Here is an 11,793-nt window from a genome sequence, read left to right on the forward strand (position 1 = left end):
TACATATGTATTGCAATAGAGTTATGGCAATACTAGTGTTGCTGTTTTTATTTGTATTAATTACACCAATAGTAGCAGAACATAGCGATATTAATAGTGATCATAGTGATATTAACAGTTAACTTCAATATCATTGTCCCGTTGCAGTTACGTACTGTGTCCACTAAAGGGGAATGAATACAGAGTAGCTGCAAACATAAGTGAGATTTTGAATGAGGAGTTCAACCTTTTAGGCTCTATACCATATTCCAATGTTTGGCAGTATCTCAGTTTGGAGTGTGCACCAGAAGCTGGAGAGGTGCCAGTTAAACCCGTTCTCCTGGGCACTGACGATGTGCCTTTGAGCAACACACTGAAGCAACAACTGCTCTGGTTCGTTCTGACCTCAATAATGCAGTGTGTAGGCCCTGTTGCATGTGTGCGTGTGTGTGCGTGTGTGTGCATGTGTGTTTGTGTGTGTGCATGTGTGTTTGTGTGTGTGTTTGCGTGTGTGTGTGTGTGTGTGTGTGTGTGTGTGTGTGTGTGTGTGTGTGTGTGTGTGGCCTGTAACAACAGAGTGAGTAATTACATTTTTCTTCTAATAATAATACAAAAAGGCCTAGTGAAAACCTTGATTTATTTTTTTATTGCAGGGCTGTTGATTGGAATGACAGCGAGTGGCATTTTAATTTTTCTCTCTTGAAAAACACAGTAACCATTGTAACTTCACGTGAGCAGCTGGTAGGTGGGCTTTGGCTTTAGGTGAGGGGTGGTGGACCATAGACATTATAAAGTCATCCTGTAAATCCTATGTAATGTCTATGTGGTGGACGGGCTGTACACGAGCACGAGAACAAGTCGAGAACGAGCTCGCCCTCAGTACTTGGTCACGTGTGCAACGTGCGTTCGATTGAAAGTCAGTAAACAGGTGACGTCAGAGGCGCGTCAAGTTGGCAAGAGCGAAGTAAAACAAAACCGAAAGTCCCTGGCCTTCAAATTAAAATAGTTTTGTCACATGATAAATTTAGTTCATGTAGTGACAGCCACATGGTTTATTGTCATCAAGCTAAAAATAAATTCTTACATACAGATCTTGTTCAGGGTGAATATTCGATAAGATCAAGGATGCATGTCAACGAACACCAATATATAGAACTGAAAATAAGGTTTGATAACACTTTAAAAAGTTCTTATTTCATATCAAGTTTCCTTGATATATTTAATATTTAACTTGTTTCCAACCATAAGGAAACTTATTAGATTTAAAAAATAAATAAATGCTCAAATTAATCCAGGATAAAAACTACATTCTTTGATTATGTGTTGAATTAGATTGAAACTGTTGATTTAAATAACACATTTCCTTATTCAGCTAACCAGCTTTGCCCTGACTGAAATACTCTTTAGATAATTCAAACATGTAACAACTGAAGGCGGTGTCCTTCTTATAAAGTATGGCAACAATGCAGTGTTTTATCCAGAATCTTTATCAAACTTCCAAGATGAACAAGCGCAAGCCATATGTTTGTTACAGGTAATACCCATCTTTCATGCTGTGTTGTGTTGAGTACTTTTATGTATTTGTCGAATAAATTATTTAAAAAAAATCAAACCTTAACTGAGAAGGTGATCTTCTTATTTTTGGAAACATTCCCACTGACTCTACAAATAAATCACTCTGATTAGGCTATGTACTCCAATGTATATTATCTTTTGTAGTGTTTTTATATATTATATTTATATATATTTATACTGATATGGATCTGTGTGTCCGAAATAAAGTTGAATTATTAATAAATATAAATAATAAGTAATAATTGCATCCCCTTTGAGTTTATAAAAAAAATCTAAAGCACTTACTTCACATGTCTGTGCTGTCCTGTTACAAAACACATATTTTATTTTGGAATGCCAAGCCGGAAATGCCTTCATCAATCATCGCTGGTAGCTGGCTTGCTGCTGCTGCTGTTGAGCCTAGCTAGGGGAGAGAAACCGACGGGAGAAGGCAGAATCCGTCAGCCTTAAGAAAAAAGAAGTGAAGTTTGGGGTTGATAAACATCTGGCAGCGCTACAGAAAGCACGTGAACAGGTGGGTGAACGTCTCCGCTCGCGGCCGTCATTTATACATGCGCGTTTGGGCTACAGCTGAAGCCCGAAAAATGGAGGTGAAATGTGGGTCCATCATGAGGAGGTTTGCACACAACACAGAATAAACAAGCAGATCAACAACAACAGCTGCAGCAGCGATAGGCAGACAGACACCGTTTAGATCGGATCACTGGCGTGCAACTTTAAGAACGAGAAAAAAAAGCTGTTGTTGATGTTATAATATGTTAAGCGAAGGGGATCAATATAGCAGGATCCTTATGATCCTTAGACTGCTACTGCAGCTAACTTACAGTAGCTACAGTAGTTAGCATGGGCTGGTGTCAAAATAGATTAATGGAAGTGGCGTCATTTTAACAGATTGTTTTTACGTGTTTATAGCTATTTCAATGTGCCAATGGGCGAACCTTCTCTTGTGAAGAAAGATGATGCAATAAGTGACATGTTTTGCAATTTTCAAAGTGTTTTGATTGTGTGTGCAATGCCAATCACCTTGCAAACTACCACATATACACAAACTTGCTTTATTTACCTTTTGCACTACATGTACAGATGACTTTATTCACTGTTTTGTTTTTCAATGCTCTCAAGGTGAGACATTGCAGGTGACTAGGGTACAACTTTTAATAATAGATATGAACCTTTCCCAGTTGATTTATTACATTAAAACAATATATCTGAAATGTTTGAATATATATATGGAATATTTAACTAATTATGCATGTTGCATTGTATGTCTTTAAAAAACAAAAATCTAAATGTTGGATGAAGCCAGAGTTAAAATCTTTATTTCATTCTTACAACATGCCAGTGTCCAACGTTTTTACAGAGACAATCTGGGAAACATCCTTTTTATTTTATAAATATGAATCATTTAAAATCATAAATCAGACAATTAACAACATACAAACAAATCATTCTATTATAAGCTGCAGAATAGTGCTAATAATTACTGTGGGAAGTTAAGTAAGTGCTTTAGAAGTTGAGATCTTTGGTTCAGAGAATTGAAAAAATTAAATTATGTTGAGATAATGGCCTTTAAAGATGTTTGCATAGGAGAAATATACAGACGCCAAAAGACAAGTTTTAGTAAAATATTCACCTAAATGTACATTTTGGACCTTTTACTTTTAATTGTATTAATGACCATGTTATGCAAGCAAATTAACAAAAAATTACCAGTTATTGAAAAAAAACAGTCCCTTTTGAAACTGTTTTTATTGTCTTATCTCTTATCTTATATTTGTGATTTTTACTAACACATAAGAGAAGTTGCACACTCAATCTCGTATTACATTGACAATAAACAATATTCTATTCTATTCTATTCTATTGTGTTTTTTCCAGGTATCTCCAGCGACGTGGCAACATCTCTTCTCTCCCCTGGCTCTGCAGTGCCCAATAATATATCATATCTATAAAGTCACACAGTGCCTCTCAAACCTGACAGATTCATTATTATTTCATTGTCACCTCCAGTGTAAAAAAACAACCGTACACCAGCAAGGGACACAAGTTAAGTCAGAAGAAAAATCCAATGCTACCAAAGTTACACGTCAATGCTGTGTTAAGTTAGGGGCCCTCCTAAGATCAGCTATTATCCAAACTTCTGAATAGTCCCTTACTCGTCAGCATTACTCTGTTCTCTCATAAGACCATTTGAGAGAACACAAATAGTACCACCATAATGGCCTCCATTACTCAGAATTCCGAGCCTGAAATCCCAGACAACCACAAAGAAAGCTGGCTGGCACTACTTTCCGCAGCGGAGGTGTATTGCCAGAAGTCCGGCTGCGACTTGGCCATTCTCTCCGCGTGCAAGAAGTTCCGGTCGGCGGCTGGAGACGGTGAGGGCATGAGGAAACGAGAGAGTGGTGGTGGAAGTAGTGCCTTTCCTAAGGAGTGTGACTTCTCCTACAACGTCTGGGGCCAGGGCTTTCTGGCAGAATCGGCGCGGCGCTACATGGAAGATATCGGCGTGCTGCACTCCACCACCATGCTCACAGCCCAGAAACACACACGCCAGGCGGGCAGGGAGGGAGGCCCCAAGCTGGGTGTCGACCTCACCGCAGAGCCCGGAAACAGAGGGGTGAGTGGTGGCCTGCATGGTCCGGTATGATATTCTGACGGTATAATAACCTTAAGCAAAATACCACGGTTTCACGATATCACTTTTTGCACTATTTACAATGTATTTATTGTATGTTGTACTTATCTTATGTTACCCTTTTGTACTTATTGCATCGTGGGTCTACATATGGTAGAAATTGAGAATAAAGTCGCCTTAACTTGACCTAATGTGCTGCACACTGCGTCATGATGCTGCTCAGTCTAAATGTATTATTATGTTTTTTGCAGAGTTTCACCGGAGACGGCGGTGTGGGCGGAGTCAGTCCCAATAACAGACTGTATTCCCAGAGCTACCCGTCTATCTACAGCCAGGGGGCACTGAGCGAGCAGGGCGCTAACGGAGAGAGGGAGCGGGAGAAGGACATGCTGGAGGCCGAGAGAGGGAGACAGCGGGCCACCATACAAGACCTGGAGGAAGAGTGTGAAGACGAGGAAGAGGAGGAGGAGGAGGACGACGAGAGGAGACTCTACCGCAACGAAAGCGCTGGTGAGGAGTTTATCTTTTCCTATCAATGCATGGATTTTGTTAAAGGCTGTTGGAAGTACCTGAAACTGTTACTGTAGTATCAACAGTGAATTAAGGTTGGGCTAGTGCTGTATGAACTCTTTAGTTTGATAATAGCTATTAGGACTGTGAATCTTTAGTAATACCATGATAAGATTCGATTCATTTCAAAATTGATTCTAAATTGAATTTCTGGTGAGGTGCAGGGAAGGAAATTAGCGTGGGCAAAATGTCCCTGAAAAATCTGAAATTGCCCTTGAAATGAATTTAACGGTTAAGAAACAGAGACTCAAATATATAAATAGATACAGCTAAATAAATAAAATTCAGTCAAAGTAAATTAAGTAAATAAACCCATCAACTAATGAATACAATTGATAGAAAGTAAATAACTTGAATACAATTCAATCAAAAGCTTAAGAAGGTCAGATAAAATATAATTGAATTAAATGCTAAACTTAAAAGATGGGTCTTGACTTTGCCTATGAAAATATGAATATAAAAAATCAATTATACTGTATAATAACAAGTAAGATGATATTTTGTCTTTTAAACACTAAAGAGTTAAAATGATTCTGCTTGATGGTTGTTTTGCTCCAGGTGTGTTCTCCATGGATGAGGACTCGCTGTCCCGGGACTGTGAGCCGTTTGGGGAGGAGTCGGACGGGGAAGAGGAGAGCACTGATGGTAAGAGTCTGTTCTTCTGACTGAAAGTAATCACACACACGTGCATAGATACACATTTGGTGGTAGGATGGCCTAGAGGAAAGAGGGGGCAACCAGTAACAACAAGGTCGTGGTTCAATGTCATCTGCTGATATTTGTAAAACTGGTGGTGGCTGGTATTACATTGACAGTGCCAACCATCTCTACCATTGTGTCCTTGGGCAAGGCACTTAACCCCAAACTGCTCTAGGGGTGACACAATATGGCTGACCCTGCACGATGACCCCCACTGAGGAATTGCATGCGTGGGGTGTGGGAGGGGTTATGTGAAAAAGACACATTTCAGTAACCTTGTGTGTGAGTGACCCTGTGTAAACCTACATGTGTGTTAATTGACAAATAAAGAAACTTAAACTTAGAGATCTTCTTCTCCCCTTCTAGGCTCTCTGAGTGAGGACGCCCCCCCGCCCCCACGTGGTATGGCCATGGGGCATTCATCATACTCACACCGTCACGCTAACGCCATGGCCATGGCCCGGTCGCTGCCTGTGTCTGTGCCTGTGTGGGGGTGCAGAGGAGGCAGGGCCGCTCAGGGGGACGGCAACAGTGGAGAACGGGTAAGGACTCAAGTCAGTTTGCAACAGGACAAAACGCTGTTTTTTTTTCTCTATACTTACATTTTTATTAACATTTTCAATACAAACAAACCAAAACAAACAGAACAGTACAGACAGGCACCGTTAGATCAATCCAAAAAACAATCAATCCATTTCTTTCATCTTGCTAAGTGTAGATCTTTTTAGCAAACTCAGCAGGAAGGCTAGTCTTTCCATTTCGTGGATTTCTTTAATAATTTCGAGCCAATATTGTGCGTGCACACACAGTATGCCAGGGTAGTGGATAGTGAAGAGATAATCACTGATAATGTCAGCATTGCTACAGGAGCCTGACAAGGACAAAATAGTTACAGTAACCCACGGTAATAAAGATCAAAGAGTGACAATTTTATAGTCTAGTAAAGTCGAGTTTGTCCTTGATATCAAATCAGAGATGGCGTTTATAACAAACGGAGATGATTTACCAAAATAACAATATCCCCAATGACATGAGGGCACTTTCTGAGTCAAATAACTTTTTAGACTCAGAGGATCAATTGGATATAAAAGTATACTGTCAGCTTTTTCACCTTAACTTTAAACTGCCACCTGTGTATTATGGTTTATTGAGCTAGAGACAAAAACCTCTTTGGAAAAAAAATACATGTTATTATTCATTATTTTTTTCAATGTAGACTAAACATATTGAAAATGTCAAGAACAATGTCAAGGTCTTAGTAGCCTGATGTTTACTAGGCATGCAGCACACATAGGGTTGCAAAGGGGTGGAAAGTTTCCGGTAAATTACCGGAAACTTTCCGGAAACTTTCCACGGGAACTTTCGCTCGGGAATTTTGGGAATATTCAAAATTGGAAATTATAGGAATTAACTAAATGTCGGTAATTTAAATTTTTTTTTTTCATATGCAAACATAAATCTAAACATCTAAACACTATGTTTGGTCATAGGCAGACATCCATGCAAAATAATACAATTAAAAATCATTACATTTGAACAGATTTATTTGTAAGAACTTTATCATGTTTTGATTATTTTATGAACAATCAATAATTTCACTGAACAACAAAAAGATGAATGTTGAGTTAAATATTACTCATCTGTCTGACCCAACCTATTCAATAAATAAAGTCAAATGCCCCCCATGTGATGGAGGAATGCACAGAGCATGTAGAGGGCATGGCCTCAGTACCCCTGCAGTAGGATGTGTGCTATGTGCAACTTGCCAAGGTTACTTGCATAAAATCTGGTTATTTTAGTCAAGATTTTGCTCAAATATATTTTCCCCAACTATATTTATAATCACTGTTTAAGCCTCTGTAAACCTGGTCTAGTAAAAATCAATATATGATATCAAGTTGGGTGTCTCAATAAACTTAAAAAAAAAATCTGATTTGAAATTAAATGTTCATAAATAGGGGAAGGTGGGGTGATTTGTGCATTTTGGAAGTTGCAAAACCCCTTGTTTCTAGAAAACCGTGGAAGAAATTGGAAATGTGACCACATATTTAAGAAGAGCCATCCATTTGACTCATCCTGTAAAGAAGGGAGACACAAGGAATAAGATATAAGCACATTTAAGCTCAAAAAACTGTGTTTTGCCTTTCAAAGTAAAATTTCCATGATCAAGGTTTTTTGATTATTGTGTCTGAACAATTATAGACACGTTTGAAAACATTTGACACATGTTTTAGTGCTTTGGTATGCTACACTTTGAGTCTATATAGTTAGCACAATGTCAACCCTAAATTGCTGCATCATGCCTATTATCCAAAATTCTGGGGATGGGGTGATTTGTGCGCAAGGGCCTGGGTGAGTTATAAGTAAGTAAGTAAGTAAAATGTATTTATAAAAGCACATTTATGACAGTTTGCACTGTCCAAAGTGCTGTACATAGTGCATTCAGTAGGTAAACAATGAAGGTAAAATAACAATAACCAAAATAAAAGACGTAAAGCCCATACATCCACATAAACACAGATAGTAGTGCAGAGGTAAGTAAGTAGTGCAGAGGTTAATGGGGAGGAAACACCAGGGTGTACATATGGGTTTTGAGCCTTGATTTAAAGGCAGAAATGTAGGGGGAATCACATTTGTCAGGTGGCAGTTGGTTCCACAAGCACGGAGCAACTAGTGCAAAGTACATTTCTGAGAGTTGTGCCAGTGGCATGGCTGTATACGCTGGTCACCAAAAGAAAGTGATTGTCTACAGTAGCTCAGAAGAGAGTGACATCTCAATTCCACTTAACGACACCACTGATGAGAGTTCAGATGGCCAGAAAGATGATGATGGTGACTTTGTCATTGTGACACAATGACGCACAAATCACCCCACATAGTGGGGTGATTTGTGCGACAAGACAACTTTTTTTCCGAAAGCTATATTTCTTAAACAGTTTATTCCAGATCCAAAGTTTTTATTGCCAGGGATGCACAACATCCTGAAATATATGTACATATTTGAGTTGGAGACATAACTGTCAAGGCCTCACTTTAAAATCACTTTGAGTAAAAAGTTGCACAAATCACCCCACCTTCCCCTATATAAAAACTTATTTGAAAACACTGCTTTTTACAGTCTAGAACGTTTGCCAGGACTGACATAACATAGTTAGAAGGATTTAGTGCATTTGGTTTGCTTTAAATTTAGTAAATTCCCGTTTATTCCCGTTAATTCCCAAAATTCCTGTTAATTCCCATAAATTCCCGTTAATTCCCATGGAAAGTTTCCAACTTTGAAAATTCCCGGAATTTTGCAACCCTAAGCACACATCATTATTAATATCACACATATCCCTGTGACCTTGTGTCATATTGACATTTTGAAATGTTATAATGCTCCTATTTATTGTGTTTTAATTGTGTTTTTATCTTCATGTTGCTTTGCCTATATGTTGTTTTTGTATCACATTTTGAGCCTGTACAACTGAGGTTGTTTTAAATTTGCTATATAAATAAACTTTGACTTGATATTATCTGTAAACACATACATGAGCTTGATAAGTGACGCTGATTGAGAACAGGTAACCCAACTTTTCCTCGTGACACATGCCCTTGATGTACCGAAAACAACACATTGAGTTCTGCTCGAGGCCGAAGCTCAGTCATTAGTCATTCAATAATTCTTGTGCCTACCTGTTATTAAATAATAACAATAAACTCAGCGCTGCTGGTTATCCGATCAAAGCTGTGTCAATAAAACATAAAAGCAGGTCATAGGATTGAGCAGCTTTATATTATACTGTTTTCTAATTCAGAGTCGATAAACACGTCTCTCAAATGGTGTTGTTATTATGTTTGGGTTTTTTATGTAGTAGAGGTAGTAATATTTTCATCAGGTATACACAAATAAGTAAATAACATAGGCATTTCATTTCAAATATATACAACATAAAAATGTACGTAAGTGTATTATACCCTAATATTACAAATCTTTTTGTTTAAGGCATTACTGGTTTATGTACAATAACAGTTGACAGTTATATATGGCATATGTCACACTGTGTATAGGCCAAGACAAAGAAACCATTCACTTCTAAGTATTGATGCACCAACTAACGGCCATGCCGGCTCCCTCCGTTCATGTGACTGTATAAGTGTGTGACATTAGTGTGTGTGTGGCTCTTTTTATATACAGTCTATCTTGTGTGGTCACGTTGGGCGATTATTGACTTATTTTTATTTATTTACTTTCATATTTATTGAGTTTTGTTTATTCATACAGTTTATTTGAACATCCCTTGTGTGTCTTGTAGGTGGGCTGTGCCGACCTGGAGCACATCGCAGCGAGCATGAAAGCGCTGCTGGCCCCTGGAGCCACCGACGGGACAGAAATGTTTGGGGCGCTGCCTCGGCCCCGACTCAACACAGGGGACTTCTCCCTCAAGCACTGAGCGAGGGAGAGAGGGAGAGAGGGAGAGAGAGAGAGAGAAAAAGAGAGAGAGAGAGAGAGAGGGATAGATGCAGAGATAGAGGAGATGTAGAAAGATGTTGTGATGTCGGTAGGAGGAGTCCAGGACTGACAGATGTGACGTACAGTATGTGAAACCGTGTTAAAAGCTAGTACCTCCATTTTATGATTCACTAACCAAAAAATTAACGGCACATTCTCGGTGGAGTTATTGACCGAAAAAGACAAATGTTGTTACGAACACTAATGGCATTTTCAACACTATCGCCCTCCAACCCCATCCCTCCACATCACCACATATTTCACAGTACTAGCTACTACACTAAACGTCCCACCACATACACTACATAAGCATTGGACTTGACCCTCTACACCCTCCAGCAAGGACACTAAACACATGTGTGTAGTGGTCTAACTGGCACGGCCATTTTCTAATTGTTACAAACCTTGTGAGCCCAAAGAGGTTTGGGAAAATTTGCCTTTTGGTCAAATTAACTCCGAAATGATGAGAACTTGAAGGAACAACCATCTCTACCCGGGTGATAGGTGGCTCCGGTGCTGCGTGCCAACACTTAGCATTAATTTAATACGTAACAACTCTGAAGGTACTTTGCTTAAATACATTTAAATTATTTAAAACTAGTAAGCTTATTTAACATAAAAGGAAAAGTGCATGAGTTCCAACTTGGGTTTTCCAACATGAATGTGGCAAGGTGCTAGCGCCTGGTAACTTCATCGTAAAGACCCCAGGTAGTGACAGCACCTGGGTGTTGTTTTCCACAAAATACTTCCAAGATGTCACTTCCTCCTTTTTAAAATGGATATGAAATCTGATCACGTTCAGTTTACACATATAACATTTGTTTGGTGTTGTTTTTAATACTAAGCTAACCTAAGGTGTCCCATATAAAAAAGAGAGTTAGGAAAAGTCGAATTATCAAGGCCTTAATGTGGTCTTAACCCTTTTTTTTTTGAGCCCAACTAAAACTCTGAACTTTGAAGGAAAACCGACTAAATTGGAGCCCACTAATGATTTTCTATGGAGATAACTTATCATTCACATTTAATGTTATTTCAAGTTTTGAGTTCTACATACAAAAAAAGGAAAAGTTGTGACAAGATTTTTTTGTTCAGAAAGTTTTCCAGACCGTTTTCAACATTTTGACCGACTTTGTTTGGTTTGTTATATGTATGACAGAGAATTGCTTTGAAGTTCTTAGTTACTATGGAGGATTGAAAATGTTAAGTTTTTATACAGTTGAAATATACATTTTCATTACACATGTATGTCAAGTCAACAAAAGATAATTATTTGGTTTAAATGTAGGCCATTTTCCTTCAAAATTAAGATTTTTAGTTTGTCTCAAAAATCTAGTGTAGACAGTTCCCTTGAAATTTTGAGTCTTCCTAACTTTTAAATTTTTACTGCAGTCATTTAGCAAAGTAGATGCAGAAGTGTTCGCATGAAGCACAGGAGCCAGCTGAAGACACATGGGTGTTTTCTCCTATCGTTTAGCAGGCAAGTTGACCAGCAGGGGGTTGTTGTCGCCCCCCCCCCCCCCCCCCCTCCTAAAAAAACAACAACTAATATATCTACCCTATCTAACCAAACCAGAAACGTGGTTGACTTAACATGAAGCTTGTGGCTTTTCAAAATCTGAGCAGGGGACACCAGCACCTCCTCATTTAACATGCCTATTTGTACTTTTACTTTTTGCCAATGAATGACTGACTGATAGAATGATTGTAAATCAATACTGAGTTTAACGGGATGGTGATATTTTTTGTTTTCTTTTTTCTTCTCTGCTCCAAATATCTTGTTGAAAGGACTGAATGAATGAGAAACTGACTTGTGTGTGAAAGAGACAGAACGATAATTTGA

At 38.6% G+C, this 11,793-nt stretch overlaps 1 protein-coding gene across 1 annotated transcript; it reads left to right on the forward strand.

Moving 5' to 3' along the window:
- Window positions 1–1,942: 1,942 nt before the first annotated feature.
- Window positions 1,943–11,475, forward strand: akt1s1 (AKT1 substrate 1 (proline-rich)). Its single transcript, XM_080043240.1, has 6 exons — window positions 1,943–2,068; window positions 3,433–4,174; window positions 4,444–4,702; window positions 5,321–5,407; window positions 5,828–6,003; window positions 9,757–11,475. Exons 2-6 carry the CDS (start codon window positions 3,773–3,775, stop codon window positions 9,892–9,894), a joined length of 1,062 nt encoding a protein of 353 aa, XP_079899366.1. The 5' UTR covers window positions 1,943–2,068; window positions 3,433–3,772; the 3' UTR covers window positions 9,895–11,475.
- Window positions 11,476–11,793: the final 318 nt, after the last annotated feature.

Source organism: Ammodytes marinus (assembly GCF_949987685.1).
Source record: "Ammodytes marinus genome assembly, chromosome: 16".
Classification (NCBI taxonomy): domain Eukaryota; kingdom Metazoa; phylum Chordata; class Actinopteri; order Uranoscopiformes; family Ammodytidae; genus Ammodytes; species Ammodytes marinus.